Source organism: Rhinatrema bivittatum, chromosome 17, assembly GCF_901001135.1.
Source record: "Rhinatrema bivittatum chromosome 17, aRhiBiv1.1, whole genome shotgun sequence".
NCBI lineage: Eukaryota > Metazoa > Chordata > Amphibia > Gymnophiona > Rhinatrematidae > Rhinatrema > Rhinatrema bivittatum.
The window spans coordinates 60905795-60925476 of record NC_042631.1 but is presented as its reverse complement, the minus strand read 5'-3'; the positions used below and the strand labels follow the sequence as shown (position 1 = coordinate 60925476).

The following is a 19682-nucleotide window of genomic DNA, read 5'->3' as shown; positions in this document are numbered from 1 at the left end:
GTACTGTTATGCTCTGCGGCTAGGCCCTGGAAGCCACTGCACTCATCCAACACTGCCTGTTGAATTCTCCTCTTGCAGTTAGGACACCACCTCCACCTCCATCCTTCGGGGCTATTCTAGGCATGTGTGTGCCGGACCACATGCTACTTAAGGGACCAGAGGCGGGAAAATGCCTGAGGTGCCCTTTGATGACATTACTACTTCAGCCCTATATAGGGCTTCCCCAGACATCCTCTTTGCCTCAGCAATAGGTCACCTATCTTCCAGTAGTGCAAGTTCCTACATCACCCTGCCTCATCTCTCCAAGACAAAGCCTGCCTCATCTCTCCATCTTAGTCTTATCCTGTCCCAGCCTTACTTCCTGCCCTGCCCTGTCAGTCCTACTCCTTGCTTCCTTTTCCTGACTTCAAACTAAATTCTGGATTTGACTCTAGCCTAGACCTTGACCCTTCTTGCCTGCAGTCTGCCACTAACTCTCACCTTGACATTGACCATTCTTGCTCACTGCCTGCAACTGGCCCTAGCCTGACTCTGGACCTTTGCTCCCATTGCTTCCAAAGAGACTCTTGCCTAAGACCTATTGGCTCCAGGAACCCAAGCACTCAACCCAAAGGGAAAGGGATTGGTATAGATGAAGCTCCAGACTTGTCTCTTTCCTTCATAGCTCTGCCAACTGTCAGTAAGGACCTACAGGGGGTCCTCCCCATATGTTAAGCCAACCCTTCCCATACAACAAGGGTCCACAAATCTTACAAAAATGAACCACAGACACATAACATATGGAAACTGCACAGGAGAATTCCTCCAATTGGTCTAATCTTTTTTATTTTATACTTCCTGTGCTATATATTTCCTGTTTCCTATCATAAAGTACAGAAATGTCATGAGCTGAATAGTAAGCATTATTGTTTTTTCTGAAGACACTGAATAAGATTCTTTATGTCTTACCTGGATAATAATCTTCTGATCAGAAATCTGATCAATTAAATTCTTTACATATTCTTCCCCAATGACGAACCCTTTTGCAATATCATATCCAAAACTTAGCTGTCTCTTTATTTGCTTGTTCAGTATGTGTATCAGTTTGGGTAACACGATCTGAAAAGCATAAAATTTACAAAGTTTTTTGTTAATATTTAACATTCATTACTTCATTCATTACCTTTAACATGTGTGCTCTGAAAGCAACAGTTCATTCACACACAAGGTTCAAATAATTATACTGGACACTGCATAGATGGATCATTTTAGAGCTTTCTGGAAAATGTCTAAAAACCTTTTACTACCTTTGTGTTATAGTTCCCATGCAGGCACAGGCCATAGCTCTGCTGAATTTTCTGTGATAAATTTGACCTGAGGGTAGACCATGCCAAACAGAATGCAGGAGTGACTGTGTGACAACAAGTCAAACACATGAAACTCTCAACTTAAGAGGTTCTTTGGTAGAAAAGGGAGAAACAACAGCAAGAAGGTGCGAAGGTGGCGAACCTCACGCGTCACCTAGTCAGGATTTTAGACAGTGCTGGGGAGGAGCCGGCTATCGTGGTACATGTGGGCACCAACGACATAGGAAAATGTGGGAGGGAGGTTCTGGAAGCCAAATTTAGGCTCTTAGGTAGAAAGATTAAATCCAGAACCTCCAGGGTAGCATTCTCTGAAATGCTCCCTGTTCCACGCGCAGGTCACCAGAGGCAGGCAGAGCTCCGGAGTCTCAATGCGTGGATGAGACGATAGTGCAAGGAAGAGGGATTCAGTTTTGTTAGGAACTGCGGAACCTTTTGGGGAAGGGGGAGTCTCTTCCGAAGGGATGGGCTCCACCTTAACCAGGGTGGAACCAGACTGCTGGCGCTAACCTTTAAAAAGGAGATAGAGCAGCTTTTAAACTAGAACAAAGGGGAAAGCCGACAGTTGCTCAGCAGCGCATGGTTCGGAGAGCGGTATCTTTAAAGGATACTAATGATGCATTAGAATTAGGGCATCCCGACAGTGAGGTTCCAATAATTAGAAAAGTAGTCCAAGTGCCTGTAACTAAAAACTCACCTGAGCTAAAAAATTCTAACTTATCCCTATCAATTAAAAAGCAGAATGAAAATACAAACAAAAAACAAACTTTGAAATGTTTGTATGCTAATGCCAGAAGTCTAAGAAGTAAGATGGGAGAATTAGAATGTATAGCAGTAAATGATGACATAGACATAATTGGCATCTCAGATACATGGAGGAAAGAGGATAACCAATGGGACAGTGCTATACCGGGGTACAAATTATATCGCAATGACAGAGAGGAGCACTCGGGAGGAGGTGTGGCGCTTTATGTCCGGGATGGCATAGAGTCCAACAGGATAAACATCCTACATGAGACTAAATACAAAATTGAATCTTTATGGGTAGAAATCCCTTGTGTGTCAGGGAAGACTACAGTGATAGGGGTATACTAGCTAGGGATGTGAATCGTGTCCTCGATCGTCTTAACGATCGATTTCGGCTGGGAGGGGGAGGGAATCGTATTGTTGCCGTTTGGGGGGGTAAAATATCGTGAAAAATCGTTAAAAATCGTGAAAAATCAAAAAATCGAAAAATCGAAAAACCGGCACATTAAAACCCCCTAAAACCCACCCCCGACCCTTTAAATTAAATCCCCCACCCTCCCGAACCCCCCCCCCAAATAACTTAAATAACCTGCGGGTCCAGCGGCGGTCCGGAACGGCAGCGGTCCGGAACGGGCTCCTGCTCTGAATCTTGTCGTCTTCAGCCGGCGCCATTTTCCAAAATGGCGCCGAAAAATGGCGGCGGCCATAGACGAAAAAGATTGGACGGCAGGAGGTCCTTCCGGACCCCCGCTGGACTTTTGGCAAGTCTCGTGGGGGTCAGGAGGCCCCCCACAAGCTGGCCAAAAGTTCCTGGAGGTCCAGCGGGGGTCAGGGAGCGATTTCCCGCCGCGAATCGTTTTCGTACGGAAAATGGCGCCGGCAGGAGATCGACTGCAGGAGGTCGTTCAGCGAGGCGCCGGAACCCTCGCTGAACGACCTCCTGCAGTGGATCTCCTGCCGGCGCCATTTTCTGTACGAAAACGATTCGCGGCGGGAAATCGCTCCCTGACCCCCGCTGGACCTCCAGGAACTTTTGGCCAGCTTGTGGGGGGCCTCCTGACCCCCACGAGACTTGCCAAAAGTCCAGCGGGGGTCCGGAAGGACCTCCTGCCGTCCAATCTTTTTCGTCTATGGCCGCCGCCATTTTTCGGCGCCATTTTGGAAAATGGCGCCGGCTGAAGACGACAAGATTCAGAGCAGGAGCCCGTTCCGGACCGCTGCCGTTCCAGACCGCCGCTGGACCCGCAGGTTATTTAAGTTATTTGGGGGGTGGTTCGGGAGGGTGGGGGATTTAATTTAAAGGGTCGGGGGTGGGTTTTAGGGGGTTTTAGTGTGCCGGCTCACGATTCTAACGATTTATAACGATAAATCGTTAGAATCTGTATTGTATTGTGTTCCATAACGGTTTAAGACGATATTAAAATTATCGGACGATAATTTTAATCGTCCTAAAACGATTCACATCCCTAATACTAGCGTCCACCTGGTCAAGATGGTGAGATGGACAGTGAAATGCTAAGAGAAATTAGGGAAGCTAACCAAATTGGTAGTGCAGTAATAATGGGAGGCTTCGGTTGCCCCAATATAGACTGGGTAAATGTATCATCGGGTCACGCTAGAGAGATAACATTCCTGGATGGAATAAATGATAGCTTTATGGAGCAATTGCTTCAGGAACCGACGAGGGAGCAATTTTAGATCTAATTCTCAGTGGAGCACAGGACTTGGTGAGAGAGGTAACGGTGGTGGGGCCGCTTGGCAATAGTGATCATAATATGATCAAATTTGATTTAATGACTGGAAAAGGAACAGTGTGCAAATCCAAGGCTCTCGTGCTAAACTTTCAAAAGGGAAACTTTGATAAAATGAGAAAAATAGTTAGAAAAAAACTGAAAGGAGCAGCTACAAAAGTAAAAAATGTCCAAGAGGCGTGGTCATTGTTAAAAAATACCATTCTAGAAGCACAGTCCAGATGTATTCCACACATTAAGAAAGGTGGAAAGAAGGCAAAACGATTACCGGCATGGTTAAAAGGGGAGGTGAAAGAAGCTATTTTAGCCAAAAGTTCTTCATTTAAAAATTGGAAGAAGGATCCAACAGAAGAAAATAGGATAAAGCATAAACATTGGCAAGTTAAATGTAAGACATTGATAAGACACGCTAAGAGAGAATTTGAAAAGAAGTTGGCTGTAGAGGCAAAAACTCACAGTAAAAACATTTTTAAATATATCCGAAGCAGAAAGCCTGTGAGGGAGTCAGTTGGACCGTTAGATGATCGAGGGGTTAAAGGGGCACTTAGAGAAGATAAGGCCATCGCGGAAAGATTAAATGATTTCTTTGCTTCGGTGTTTACTGAAGAAGATGTTGGGGAGGTACCCGTAATGGAGAAGGTTTTCATGGGTAATGATTCAGATGAACTGAATCAAATCACGGTGAATCTAGAAGATGTGGTAGGCCTGATTGACAAACTGAAGAGTAGTAAATCACCTGGACCGGATGGTATACACCCCAGAGTTCTGAAGGAACTAAAAAATGAAATTTCAGACCTATTAGTAAAAATTTGTAACTTATCATTAAAATCATCCATTGTACCTGAAGACTGGAGGATAGCAAATGTAACCCCAATATTTAAAAAGGGCTCCAGGGGCGATCCGGGAAACTACACACCGGTTAGCCTGACTTCGTGCCAGGAAAAATAGTGGAAAGTGTTCTAAACATCAAAATCACAGAACATATAGAAAGTCATGGTTTAATGGGCCAAAGTCAGCATGGCTTTACCCAGGGCAAGTCTTGCCTCACAAATCTGCTTCACTTTTTTGAAGGAGTTAATAAACATGTGGATAAAGGTGAACCGGTAGATGTAGTATACTTGGATTTTCAGAAGGCGTTTGACAAAGTTCCTCACGAGAGGCTTCTTGTTGCGATTCCGGGCCGCCCCCGGAATCGCCACCTACCCCGTCGCGTTTCCGGGTTGGGTCCACATTCCCCGGGCCTCCGGGGACCTCTGCCGCCGCAGGCCCGGCGCCTGCCCACCTTGCCCGGGCCTGCAGCTCCCCCTGCTACCACGTTTTCGCTGCGTCGAAGCAGCCGGCGTCCAGCTGCGGCTAGCTCCGCCCCCTAGACGCGCGCGCGCGGCAGGCCCCAGCTCTTAAAGGGGCCAGCGCGGAAAAATGCAGCACAGCCCCAGGATGACGTCAGACGCCCTCAGGGTATTTAAACCCTGCAACGAGTTCTGCTCCTCGCCTTGCAACGAGGTTCCCAGGTATTCCTGCTTCCAGTTGCTGCGTTCCTGTGTCGTTTGGCTTCTGCTTGGCTCCTGACCCCGGACTGACTGATGGTGATTCCCTGGCTTCTGACCCCGGACCGGCTTACGTTGATTCCCTGGCTTCTGACCCCGGACCGGCTTCCGTTGACTCTCTGGTTCCTGACCTGGACTGGCTTACGGTGATCCCTTGGTTCCTGACTCTGGACTGGCGAGCAACGACCCTCCGGCACTCTACCTTGGACTCCATCTGACTCGGCCCCCGCGGGCCCTCCTAAGTCCCAGCAGCTGGGTCCCTACGGGCTCCTCCTGGGGGGACTCCGGCTTCCAGGGTGAATCTCCTAAGTCCCAGCGGCCGAACTCCTACGAGCTCCTCTCGGGGGAGGATCGGCTTCCAGGGCGAAGATCTTCCCACCACTGCGCCAGCTCCATCGTCTCATTCTTCCTCGCCAAAGCCCTTGGTCGCATAGGGCTTCCAGAGTCCCTCCTTCGGCCATCCACGAGTCTGTCCTTGCCGCCTCCCGTTCGGGACCACTGCTGCAACCTCCTTCAGCAACTCATCCTTTGGTTCCGATCGGCCCAAGGGTCCACGAATCCAACAGATTGCAAGGCCATGGACCCGGCGGACCTTGCCGGCCTCAAGGCTATTCCGGGCATAGCCCAGAAACTACAACAGCAACAGATTTGCCTCAACACCTTGATGTCAACTGTCCAACGTCTGGCGGATCGGGTTGAGGGGGCCTCTGCAGCCAGTTCTGCAGCATCCTCATCTCAGGCCCATGCGGGTTCCCCCGCTCCGGTACAGATGCCTTCCCCGCCCCGGTACTCGGGAGATCCAAAGGCGTGCCGGGGATTCCTCAACCAATGCTTCGACCTTCTGCCCGCGCAATTCTCCACGGATCGGGTCAAGACAACCTACATCATCTCCCTCCTAGACGGGAGACCCTTGGCTTGGGCCTCCTCCCTCTGGGAGCGCCAGGATTCCCGACTGAATAACCTTGTGCAGTTCGTAAAGGCTTTTCGGAGAATTTTTGATGAAACATCCCGCGCCTCCACGGCCGCCTCAGAACTGCTCCAGCTGAGGCAAGGCAATCGTCCCCTAGAGGAATACGCGATGGAGTTCCAGACCCTCGCCTCCGAGCTGGCCTGGGGGGAGGACAGCCTACATGGAATTTTCTTGGAGGGCCTTTCTCCACGGCTCCAAGACGAACTCGCGGCCCGGGACCTCCCGGACGACCTCCAGGAGCTCATAGAGCTGGCCGGACGAGTTGACCGACGCATCCAGCGCCGCTTCCGGGAGCGGAGGCCCGTCCAGGGGCACGCCGCTCGTCGAACCACGCCACCTCGGGGCCGAGCCACACCTCCCGCAACAACTGCCCTTCCGCCTGAAGAACCCATGCAGTTGGGCCGGGGTCCTCTCTCTGCCGAGGAACGGAGGCGTCGACGCTCGCAAGGGTTATGTGTCTACTGTGGGAGCAAAGGACACTTCCTGGCGTGCTGTACTGAACGTCCAGGAAACGCCCGAACCTAGAGTCTGGTGGGGAGTTGATTCTAGGCAGTACCTCTTCGAACTCCCCATGTACCGTCCCGGCGAAACTCTGTCTCCCTGGAGGAGGATTCGATACCTTGGCTCTGCTCGAATCCGGGTCCGGGGGGATCTTTATCCTCCGAGAGCTGGTACAACAACTACAGCTCGAGGTCCTGCCTCAGGAACCACCTTTGCGGGTATCTTCTATCCAGGGAGTTCCCCTCCCGGGGACCATTACCACTCGTACACGTCCTCTCCAGCTTCAGGTCGGGCTTCTTCATAGAGAGGAGATCTCTTTTCTCATCCTTGAGAGATCCATTCACCCGCTCATCTTAGGACTGCCCTGGCTGAGGAAACATTCTCCAGTGATAAACTGGGACTCGCTTCAGATCACGTCATGGGGGCCGGCATGCGTCCGCCGCTGTCTTCCTGCTCGTCCACTCCAGACGCTTCCGCTCCTGGCCGCCCCGTTGACGGTGCCACCACAGTACCAGGCCTTCCGGGATGTCTTCTCGAAAGAGAAGGCTGAATTACTACCTGAGCATCGGCCCTTCGATTGCATGATTGACCTGCTGCCAGATACATTCCCACCTCGCGGTAGGGTTTACCCTCTATCTCTGCTGGAGACCAAGGCCATGTCCGCTTACATTAAAGAGAATCTGGACCAAGGGTTTATAAGACCATCTAACACCCCGGCAGGAGCCGGCTTCTTCTTCGTGGCCAAGAAGGATGGGTCTCTTCGTCCCTGTATTGACTACCGGGGCCTAAACCAGATCACCCGACGGGACCGCTATCCGTTACCCCTGATTCCAGAACTTCTGGACTGCCTGCAAGGGGCTCGCATCTTCACCAAGCTGGATCTTAGAGGGGCGTACAACCTTGTACGGATTCGACCAGGAGACGAGTGGAAGACCGCTTTTAATACCAGGGACGGTCACTATGAATACCTCGTCATGCCATTTGGCCTCTGTAACGCCCCAGCCGTGTTCCAAAATCTAATGAACGAAGTGCTTCGCGACCTCCTGTACACCTCCGTCATCGTCTACCTGGACGACGTGTTAATATACTCCCGGGACCTTGAGGAACACCGTCAACATGTTCGCCAGGTTCTGCTAAAATTAAGAGAGAATCGATTATATGCCAAGCTGGAGAAATGTCAGTTCGAGGAGGAATCCTTGCCCTTTCTAGGGTACATCGTCTCCTCTACCGGCTTCCGCATGGACCCCGGTAAGGTCGCAACCGGTGGGAGTGAAGGCGCTCCAGCGTTTTTTAGGCTTCGCCAACTTCTACCGCCACTTTATCTCGCATTACTCCACCTTAGTGGCGCCTCTAACAGCCCTCACGCGTAAGGGTGCCGATGCACGTAAATGGTCCCCAACCGCCGTACAGGCCTTCCAGGATCTTAAGGAGGCTTTTCTTCAGGACACCTGCCTCCGACATCCGGACCCCTTACGTCCGTTCATAGTGGAGGTGGATGCCTCCAATGTGGCAGTCGGGGCCGTCCTCTCCCAGATCTCCAAGGACGGTAAAGCTCGGCCCTGTTCCTACTTCTCCCGTAAGTTTTCACCTGCCGAGAAGAACTACGGTATCGGGGACAAAGAGCTCCTTGCCATAAAACTAGCTTTTGAAGAGTGGTGCCAATGGCTGGAGGGGGCCCAACATCCTATCGAAGTTTACATGGATTACAAGAATTTGGAACACTTATCCCATGCTCAGAGGCTCAACTCCCGGCAGGCGCGCTGGTCCCTCTTTTTTAGTCGGTTCAATTTCTCCCTTCGGTACCGACCAGCGAAGAAGAATGTTAGGGCAGACGCCCTTTCCCGCACCACTGAGGTCGAGGATATCCCGGAGACCCCTCAATACATTCTGGATCCGGCTAAAGTTCACCTGTCTGCCACTGAACTTGCACCTGCGGGAAGGACGGTAGTCCCTGTACGCTCGAGAAAGAGGGTCCTGGCATGGGCACACGATTCCCTGACGGCCGGTCATCCCGGGATCGCCCAGACTCTTGAACTACTAACAGAGTTCTATTGGTGGCCCCGGGTGAAGGAGGATGTTCGTCTCTATGTACAATCCTGTCCCACGTGCGCACAGCAGAAACCTTTACCTGGTCACCCCTGGGGTCTCCTTCAGCCGCTCCCTGTACCCACGGAACCGTGGACCCACATTTCCACGGACTTTGTAGTAGAGTTACCCCCGTCTGAGGGTAAGACGGTGGTTTGGGTCACTGTTGACCATTTCTCGAAGATGGCCCATTTCGTGCCACTTACTAAGTTGCCCACGGCTCCTGAGCTAGCAGAACTGTTCATCCAGCATGTCTTCCGACTGCATGGTCTGCCTCTACATATTGCCTCAGACCGAGGGCCCCAATTCACGGCAAAGTACTGGCGGGCTCTCTGCAGGAAATTCGGGGTTCAGCTAGACTTCACCACAGCGTTTCACCCTCAGGGCAACAGTCAAGTTGAACGCACTAATCGAACCCTAAAGGCATTCCTCCGAGCCTTCGTAGGAGAGCTGCAGGACAACTGGGTCGCTCTTCTACCATGGGCCGAGTTCTCTTATAATCGCCATCGACACTCTGCCACGCTACAGTCTCCTTTCCAGTTGGTTTATGGGAAGGTTCCCAAGCCTCCCCTACCATTACCGGTACCTGTCTCCTCACCAGCGGCGCAACTGACGGCCAGCCAAATCCACAGACTTTGGCACGCCACGCAGGAGAAGCTCCACCGCACCGCCGCTCGGTTCAAGGCTTACGCGGATCGGTCTCGGCGACCTGCCCCAGTGTTTCTGCCTGGAACCAAGGTATGGCTCAGTACCAAGAATATCCAGCTTCGGATCCCTTCCATGAGGCTAGCGCCTCGCTACATCGGACCTTTCCGGGTAGCCGAACGTGTTGGCGCGGTTTCCTACCGCTTACGTCTTCCCTCTACCCTTCGGATACATGACGTCTTCCACGTCTCCCTCCTCAAGCCGGTGGTCCTCTCTCGCTTTCGACCCCTGCCTCCGGAGCCCACTGCTGTCACTTCCGACCCCGGGGCCACATACACGGTTAAAGAAGTGTTGGATGTGCGGGTCCGTCATCATCGGTGGGAATACCTTCTGTCATGGGAGGGATACGGCCCAGAGGAGAACTCCTGGGAGCCCTCTTCCCATATTCTGGATAAGGACCTTCTTCGCCTGTTTCACTCCGCGCACCCAGACAAGCCGCGGCCCCCCGGGAGGGGGTGTAGGAGGGGGGTACTGTTGCGATTCCGGGCCGCCCCTGGAATCGCCACCTACCCCGTCGCGTTTCTGGGTTGGGTCCGCGTTCCCCGGGCCTCCGGGGATCTCTGCCGCCGCAGGCCCGGCGCCTGCCCACCTTGCCCGGGCCTGCAGCTCCCCCTGCTACCACGTTTTCGCTGCGTCGGAGCAGCCAGCGTCCAGCTGCGGCTAGCTCCGCCCCCTAGACGCGCGCGCGCGGTAGGCCCCGGCTCTTAAAGGGGCCAGCGCGGGAAAATGCAGCACAGCCCCAGGATGACGTCAGATGCCCTCAGGGTATTTAAACCCTGCAACGAGTTCTGCTCCTCGCCTTGCAACGAGGTTCCCAGGTATTCCTGCGTCGTTTGGCTTCTGCTTGGCTCCTGACCCCGGACTCACTGACGGTGATTCCCTGGCTTCTGACCCCGGACCGGCTTACATTGATTCCCTGGCTTCTGACCCCGGACCGGCTTACGTTGACTCTCTGGTTCCTGACCTGGACTGGCTTACGGTGATCCCTTGGTTCCTGACTCTGGACTGGCGAGCGACGACCCTCCGGCACTCTACCTTGGACTCCATCTGACTCGGCCCCTGCGGGCCCTCCTAAGTCCTAGCGGCCGGGTCCCTACGGGCTCCTCCTGGGGGGACTCCGGCTTCCAGGGTGAATCTCCTAAGTCCCAGCGGCCGAATTCCTACGAGCTCCTCTCGGGGGAGGATCGGCTTCCAGGGCGAAGATCTTCCCACCACTGCGCCAGCTCCATCGTCTCATTCTTCCTCGCCAAAGCCCTTGGTCGCATAAGGCTTCCAGAGTCCCTCCTTCGGCCATCCACGAGTCTGTCCTTGCCGCCTCCCGTTCGGGACCACTGCTGCAACCTCCTTCAGCAACTCATCCTTTGGTTCCGATCGGCCCAAGGGTCCAAGAATCCAACACTTCTAGGAAAAGTAAAAAGTCATGGGATAGGTGGCGATGTCCTTTCGTGGATTGCAAACTGGCTAAAAGACAGGAAACAGAGAGTAGGATTAAATGGGCAATTTTCTCAGTGGAAGGGAGTGGACAGTGGAGTGCCTCAGGGATCTGTATTGGGACCCTTACTGTTCAATATATTTATAAATGATCTGGAAAGAAATACGACGAGTGAGATAATCAAATTTGCAGCTGACACAAAATTGTTCAGAGTAGTTAAATCACAAGCAGATTGTGATAAATTGCAGGAAGACCTTGTGAGACTGGAAAATTGGGCATCCAAATGGCAGATGAAATTTAATGTGGATAAGTGCAAGGTGATGCATATAGGGAAAAATAACCCATGCTATAATTACACAATTTTGGGTTCCATATTAGGTGCCATAACACAAGAAAGAGATCTAAGTGTCATAGTGGATAACACATTGAAATCGTCGGTACAGTGTGCTGCGGCAGTCAAAAAAGCAAACAGAATTTTGGGAATTATTAGAAAAGGAATGGTGAATAAAACGGAAAATGTCATAATGCCTCTGTATCGCTCCATGGTGAGACCGCACCTTGAATACTGTGTACAATTCTGGTCCCTGCATCTCAAAAAAGATATAATTGCGATGGAGAAGGTACAGAGAAGGGCTACCAAAATGATAAGGGGAATGGAACAACTCCCCCTATGAGGAAAGACTAAAGAGGTTAGGACTTTTCAGCTTGGAGAAGAGATGACTGAGGGGGGATATGATAGAGGTGTTTAAAATCATGAGAGGTCTAGAATGGGTAGATGTGAATCGGTTATTTACTCTTTCGGATAGTAGAAAGACTAGGGGGCACTCCATGAAGTTAGCATGGGGCACATTTAAAACTAATCGGAGAAAGTTCTTTTTTACTCAACGCACAATTAAACTCTGGAATTTGTTGCCAGAGAATGTGGTTAGTGCAGTTAGTATAGCTGTGTTTAAAAAAGGATTGGATAAGTTCTTGGAGGAGAAGTCCATTACCTGCTATTAAGTTCAGTTAGAGAATAGCCACTGCCATTAGCAATGGTTACATGGAATAGACTTAGTTTTTGGGTACTTGCCAGGTTCTTATGGCCTGGATTGGCCACTGTTGGAAACAGGATGTTGGGCTTGTGGACCCTTGGTCTGACCCAGTATGGCATTTTCTTATGTTCTCTCTTATGTTCTTAAGAACTTCCAATGGACAGAAAATATTTTTTTGAAAACTTCTTCTATTTATAAAATTGGCTCTACAAGGATGAAGTTGGGATCTATCACTCAAAGAGCCACGGAAAATTCAAGACCAAACCTACTATCTTGCCAGGAAACCATATCCATAAGAAATGGGACTTAAATATTTGTAGTGAATATCATGCCACCAGGCCAGATTTGTCAATAGGTACAGTATCCTCAGATGTCAAAATTTGGGGGTAGCAGATTGGCTGAAGATTTTCTGCCTGTGAGCTGTGCTGAATCTCACTCAGTAGAGAACAACTATCTGCTTCCTGATCTAGATATTCCTCACCCAGTATTGGAAGGACATGATAAATTACACTTTATTATATAAATCTTGTTTACACATACAAATATATACATACACTTACAAAATTGAAACCATTGCCACAGTCCCAAATATGGGCCCTAGTTTTGCTGAAAAAAAGTGTCTTCTTCAGGGGACACAATAATATAAAATCATCTCCAGTTGCACAAATACAGAAAGATGTATAACATAGCTGCAGTCTATGACAATACAAGATTTTATTAATTTCCAAGAGGGGCTGACCAAACTCCTACTGTAAACAACAAAAGAAAAATGTTAAAAGGTCTCCTTAATCTAACAATAAAGTATGCCAACTTTAAATAATGATCAAACATGGCTTACTTTATCATAGAGAACTGTGTACCAACCATTATTTTTATATTTTTCCCACTGTCATGCATTACATAAGCAGCCTACAAAACAAACAAAACACCAATTATATACAACTTATAAATATCCAACTTATAATTGTATAACCAAATACAGATATAAATGGCCACATATATACCTTACAACAAATCGGCATGTTCCAAACTCTAGCCTACTGCCTGCAATCATATCAACATGGCAGTGACCAATAAAATGCCGAGCATGCGCACAATATTTCAAAGGATTTATAAATAGAAACAGCCTGCCTCCTATGATGTGAGCCCACATAGTATCCAATCACTATACAGATTCCACGTAAAACAAAAGAACATAAAAAAAGAAAAAGAAAAATGTGAACTTCATGCTCATAAAATTATTATTAGGATTATCAAACCAAATTGTAACATTATAGGAAAGCACTTGTAACACTGTCAAAGGGACCCTTGTGGCTGCAGTGTGGTTGGGCCCAGTGAGCGAGCCTGCTAGGCCCAAGCTGGCAGCTAGCAGAGAAGCTCCTAGGTAGGATTGACTGGAGCTTCACCTATATTAGCCCCCTCCCCAACAGGTTGAACCCTTCAGTTCTGGTGGACCGCAGAACTTAGATGAGTCCCTAGGACTATGCTGAGTGAAACAAATAGAATAGACAAGACAAACAGGACAAGCAAGGAAAGGGACAAGCAGGAACTGGAATGAGAGCAGATGGACAAGGAACTAAAAAGTGAACAGAGCACAGAGGAGCAAGGGACAAGGCAATATACCATGACAAGGAGCACAGAACAATGTACAATATATATCTACTCCCTTTATGCCAGCTACTCAATAGTCTCAATCTCACCCACTTTATATACGCGGACGATGTACAAATCATAATCCCTATTTCAGACCCCATCTCTACTCTAAATTTCTGGAACAACTGCTTACACGCCATCAACCTTCTGCTCTCGAGTCTCAATTTGGTCCTAAATACTTCCAAAACGGAACTACTGGTTATCTCCCCTTGTGACAACAACCCCCTCGCAAATAATGCTAGCATCCCATTAGCAAACCAGGTCAGAGATCTTGGGGCCACCCTTGACTCTAGAATGAATTTCAAAAAATTCATTAACGCCACAACCAAAGAATGCTTCTTCAAGCTACAGGTCCTGAAGCAACTTAGACCACTCTTACACTTCAAGGATTTCCGTTCGGTGCTTCAAGCCATACTGTTTATGTATATATATATATATATGTATATATATATATATATGTACCTATATATTATATATATACATATATATAATTATATATATATATACAATATATATATGCTATATTATAATATACATATATCTATGTATTAATATATAATGTATATTTAATAATCTATGTATATGGTATATATTTATATATTATATCTATATATAGGTATATGTATATGTATATGTAGATATGTATATATAATTAATTATAATCTGTATTATGTAGATATATATATAATATATATATGTATATGTATATATATATGTATATGTATATTATATATTAGATATATAATTTATTATATGTATATAATATTATATATATATATACATATATATATATGTATATACATATATATATGTATATATATATACATATATACATATATGTATATATATATATATATGTACATATATATATATATGTATATATATAGATATATAATGTACAATGTACAATATATATCTACTCCCTTTATGCCAGCTACTCAATAGTCTCAATCTCACCCACTTTATATACGCGGACGATGTACAAATCATAATCCCTATTTCAGACCCCATCTCTACTCTAAATTTCTGGAACAACTGCTTACACGCCATCAACCTTCTGCTCTCGAGTCTCAATTTGGTCCTAAATACTTCCAAAACGGAACTACTGGTTATCTCCCCTTGTGACAACAACCCCCTCGCAAATAATGCTAGCATCCCATTAGCAAACCAGGTCAGAGATCTTGGGGCCACCCTTGACTCTAGAATGAATTTCAAAAAATTCATTAACGCCACAACCAAAGAATGCTTCTTCAAGCTACAGGTCCTGAAGCAACTTAGACCACTCTTACACTTCAAGGATTTCCGTTCGGTGCTTCAAGCCATACTGTTTTCAAAGATCGACTATTGTAATGCTCTATTACTTGGTCTGCCTGCTTCGTCCACCAAACCTCTTCAGATGCTGCAAAACGCAGCGGCTAGGATCCTTACAAACACTCGTCGCAAGGACCATATCACACCAATACTAAAATTCTACACTGGCTGCCCATCCAATATAGAATACTTTTCAAGGCTCTCACCATCATCCACAAATCAGTCTACCAGCAATCCACTCTCCAACTCACCTTCCCACTCGAATTACATACTTCCGCAAGACCGATCAGAACTGCCTACAAAGGTTCGCTCAAGGCCCCCCCCAACAAATCATCGGTCCACAACACTATTCACAAGCGAGCTCTTTCAACAGCAGGTCCACTACATTGGAATTCACTTCCACAAGACTTACGCCAAGAACAATGCCATTCAACTTTCAGAAAGAAATTGAAAACCTGGCTTTTCGCAGAAGCCTACCGCTGAAGGATCTCCTCAACCATCACTGACTCTCACTCCCCACCCCTCCCCAATCCCTTCCCCCCACCCAACCTCACCCTTTCCTTCTCCCTCTGGACATACCAGGCTAATAACTGCCTAGGACCAACCTATGTTTTTGTATCTTACAGTTTTTGTTGATTTATATATTTATCTCTCTCTAATTGTTGCTCAGTTTAAACTCTGCACTGTCTTCCATTGCCCAGGTTTTATGCTCCCTGTTTAATGTAACTTTACTTTCTACCTTGATGTTAATTGGTTTTCCCCCTCAGTTACATTGTAAACCGGTACGATAAGACCTAGTCTTGAGCATCGGTATAGGAAAAGAAATTAAATAAATAAATAAAATAAAGCAGGAACAAGATGGGCACCAGGAGACCTGTTATTGAGGCACTGGCTGGTTGCTAAAGACTTCCTTATATAGTCCTGGAGGATGTGACTTCATCAGCCAGCTCAGGATGTCCTGGCTAAGGACCCTATAAAGGCAGTCCAGAGTTGGAGGAAGTTCTATTCCAGGTCCTTGGAACAGCATGCTGCTGGAAGTGTAACAGCACTTTACTCTAAATCCTGATAAAACCCATTGGGTTGTAGACTGTTCCACTCTGTTTCTTCTGTATAAGAACTCAAAATATGTCCCCACCATGCACTAATGATACTGTTATGCCTGCCGGTCGCAGATGGCTGTGACCTCTCATACTCACCTCTTTTTATGCTAATTCATCAAGTTTTGGAAGAGTGGTGGCCTCCGCCAGTGAACGCCAACCTCCTGGCATCCCCAGGACGGCGTGGGCGATCCCTACCACCATCTTGTTTCAGGAATCACCTAGTGCGTGTGCACACGCGTGCACAGGTCGTCTTTAATACATGTCATGGCGGTAAGCTTTGGGGGCGTCCCCTCCGCATGATATGACCGCCTCGTGTATTTAACCTGACTGGCCCTATGCTAAGACGAGTTAGCAAGGAGTTCCATCCTGCTGTACTCTTCACTTCAAGGACTGCCTGTTCCTGAATTTCTTCTCGGCTAATGGACACATGGAGTACCCGCTCCTTGGGGGCTTTTCTTGTGTGCCTGGCTATCCGCTCCTCGGAGGGCATTCCTGCCTAGCTGATACTGGACATATCTCTCTGGTCTCTACCTGCTCCAGGAACCAGCAACTGTGAGTACATTCACTGACTTCTATCTTATTGACTGCATTGAGGATTCACCATGGAGTACCCCGATCCTCGGGACACTATTGCCTTCCTCCTACGCAAGCCATCTGCCTTCCTTCTCTATGGATTACATCTACACCTACTGCAGGAGTCACTTTCGGGTTTCGGCATTGCTTCTAGTTCTTCAACATCCACCATGCAGCCTTCCTCGGCATACCCCACTTCGCGGGCCACTACCGGATCTGTACACCTGAAGCTGCCTACTCTCTCCTGAGGGGATCTTTGGCATACCCCGCTCCAAGGGCCACTACCGGATCTTCTCAGCTGTGTCTCACTCTCGGTAATACCCTATGCCCAGGACTGCATGAACTGAGTGTTATACTTGTGGAGACTAACTCTTTCTTCCCATTGAATAAAGTTCTCCTCTCTAGCTGTGTCATTCGCCACCGAGACTGTGCCTGCTGATGGTGAGGCTCACAGGGCTCCTCCCTGTGGGCAGAGACATCACTCATCTCAGCCCAGGGGTTCACTTCTACCCTCAAACATAACAGATTGCTAACTCTATGGACCCGGCTCAGCTCACGGCCCTTCAGGCCATCCCCAGACTGGCCCAGCGTCTGTCTGAACAGCAAAGAACTTTGGAGACACTGGCTAATGCCTTCAACCAGCTCAGCTCTTGCTTGAACGCTGAACCCATGCCTGACAAGTGCTTTTGCCTGCACTTATTCGTTTTACTGGCAATCCCCTATTATGCAGAGGCTTTCTGAACCAGTACTGTATGCACTTCTCCTTACAGCCTACCTACTTTCCAGACGTAGTGAGTAAGATTACGTATATCCTGTCTCTTTTAGATGGAAAAGCCCTGGCCTGGGCTTCACCTCTCTGGGAGCACAATGATCCTATTCTCAAGGACTTTACAGGGTTCCTCACATTGTTTTGTTCAGTGTTCGATGACCCTGCGCGTAAGACCATCGCTGGATCTGCACTCCTACACCTTCAACAAGGTAACAAATCTCTGACCATGTTATATAGTTTAAAACCTTGTCATCTGAGTTGCTTTGGGACCCGGGTTGCCTAAGGACTATTTTTCTGGAGGGTCTTAATTAATGCATTAAGGATGAATTGGCAGCTCGTGAGCTCCCTGATACTTTGGAAGCCCTCATTGACCTGGCAGGATGAATTTATCGTCAGCTGCTTGAGCGCACGCAAGAGGTAAAGGTTTCCAAGAAGATGATATCAGTAATTCCACGTCCTCGTCCTGCACCGGTTACACAGACCACATCCATACCCAGAACCTAGGAGGAAGAACCCATGCAAATAGACCACAGTATGTAATGTGGACAACCAGGCCATGCAGTTCCCTCCTGTCCTATCTGTCCAGGAAACTCGCAGACCTAGGATCCACTGGAGGACTCTTCCTAGGTCTAACATCTCCATCGCCTCCACTGACTCTTCCAGTCTCAATCATTTCAAGTACACTTGAATTCCACACTTTAGCGCTCATTCAAAAAAGAATTATTCCAATCATGACATCGCCATTAAACCAACTGCTGGGCCTCATGCTATTATCCTTAACACTTATCAATGCGCAATCTCTCTCGAAAAAAACTAATCTCCTCTACGACTATCTAACAGATTCAAAACCGGACATCCTCGCAATCACCGAAACATGGATGAAACCTGAAGACACGGCTCTAATCAACCAACTCCCCTCACACGACTACGACATTTTTTCCATTCCCAGACTTAAAAAAAGAGGCGGCAGTCTGCTTATAGCCGCCAAAAAACAACTTGGGCTTTCTCTAAAGATCTCAAACTCATCTACCTCCCTTGAACTAGCAATATTCAAATCTAAACTTCTACAAATCAGCCTTATATATGCCCCGCCAGGAAGCCTGGAATCCGACCCTTCACCATTAATTGAACTCTTGGCTAAACATATCAACACTGATTCACCAGCTATAATAATGGGAGATTTCAACCTCCACGTGGATAAAACTCTGCAGACCTCCAGTTGTGAATCCTTTCTCACCACCCTTAAACACATGGGTTTCAAACAAATCATTAAAGGTCCGACTCACAGAGCAGGGCACACACTGGATTTAATTTTCATAAATGAAAGCTTTACCCCTGTCTCATCTACGACTTGCTCCACAGTCCCCTGGTCAGACCACAAGTTGGTCTCCACAACTCTGAAACACATCCAACCCATCCCCCCACCTCCATAAAAAACCACTTTCCAATTCAGGAAATTTTGCAACCCTGAAACCCTTATCCCGCAACTATCCTCTGCTCTAGACCATCTAGACCTCTCGGATGCTAACTCAGCTACATCATCCTGGATCAAAATAACTAAGAACGTAGCAGACCTTATGTGCCCTCTAACTACAAAGAGTAACCATCTTAAATCGAACAGGAAACCCTGGTACACCCCACAACTTAAAACCCTGAAACAAGAGCTCAGACGTTTGGAACACACATGGCGAAAAAACCCTTCCCCATCAAACCTGGGGGCTTACAAATCTCTCATGCACCGATACCGGATATCCATTCTCCAAACAAAGAGAGATTTTTTCTCATAAAAATTTCACCACTTCATATTTGACTCTAAAGCTCTATTCTCTATCGTCTCATCTCTCACCAAATCTTCCCCCACAATCATCCCAGACGATCAAGCAGCCAGCAAAGCCTCAGAATTAGCCATATTCTTCAAGAAAAAAATCACCGATCTGATCAGACCTTTAAACACCAACAACACCACTCTTCCTCCATCATCCTACTCACCACTTATTCAACAGAACACGAGTCTGGAAACCTTCGAACCGACCTCCTCCCTAGAGATTGAAACAATCCTAAAGAAACTCAAACCTGCCTCTCACCCTTCAGATGCAATCCCCTCAAATCTTCTCATCGCCAGTTCAAAAACCGTCGCCAAACCAATCGCCAATATCATTAA

At 47.9% G+C, this 19682-nt stretch overlaps 1 protein-coding gene across 1 annotated transcript in view; it reads right to left on the bottom strand.

Moving 5' to 3' along the window:
- Window positions 1–842: 842 nt before the first annotated feature.
- Window positions 843–19682, bottom strand: part of LOC115079138 (sodium/hydrogen exchanger 10-like) — a 947289-nt gene continuing 928449 nt past the window's right edge. Inside the window, exons 12-13 of the mRNA XM_029582257.1 lie at window positions 949–1098; window positions 843–860 (exon numbers count right to left, since the gene is read on the bottom strand). Coding sequence (XP_029438117.1) covers window positions 843–860; window positions 949–1098 — 168 coding nt within the window. The remainder of the gene's footprint in view (window positions 861–948; window positions 1099–19682) is intronic.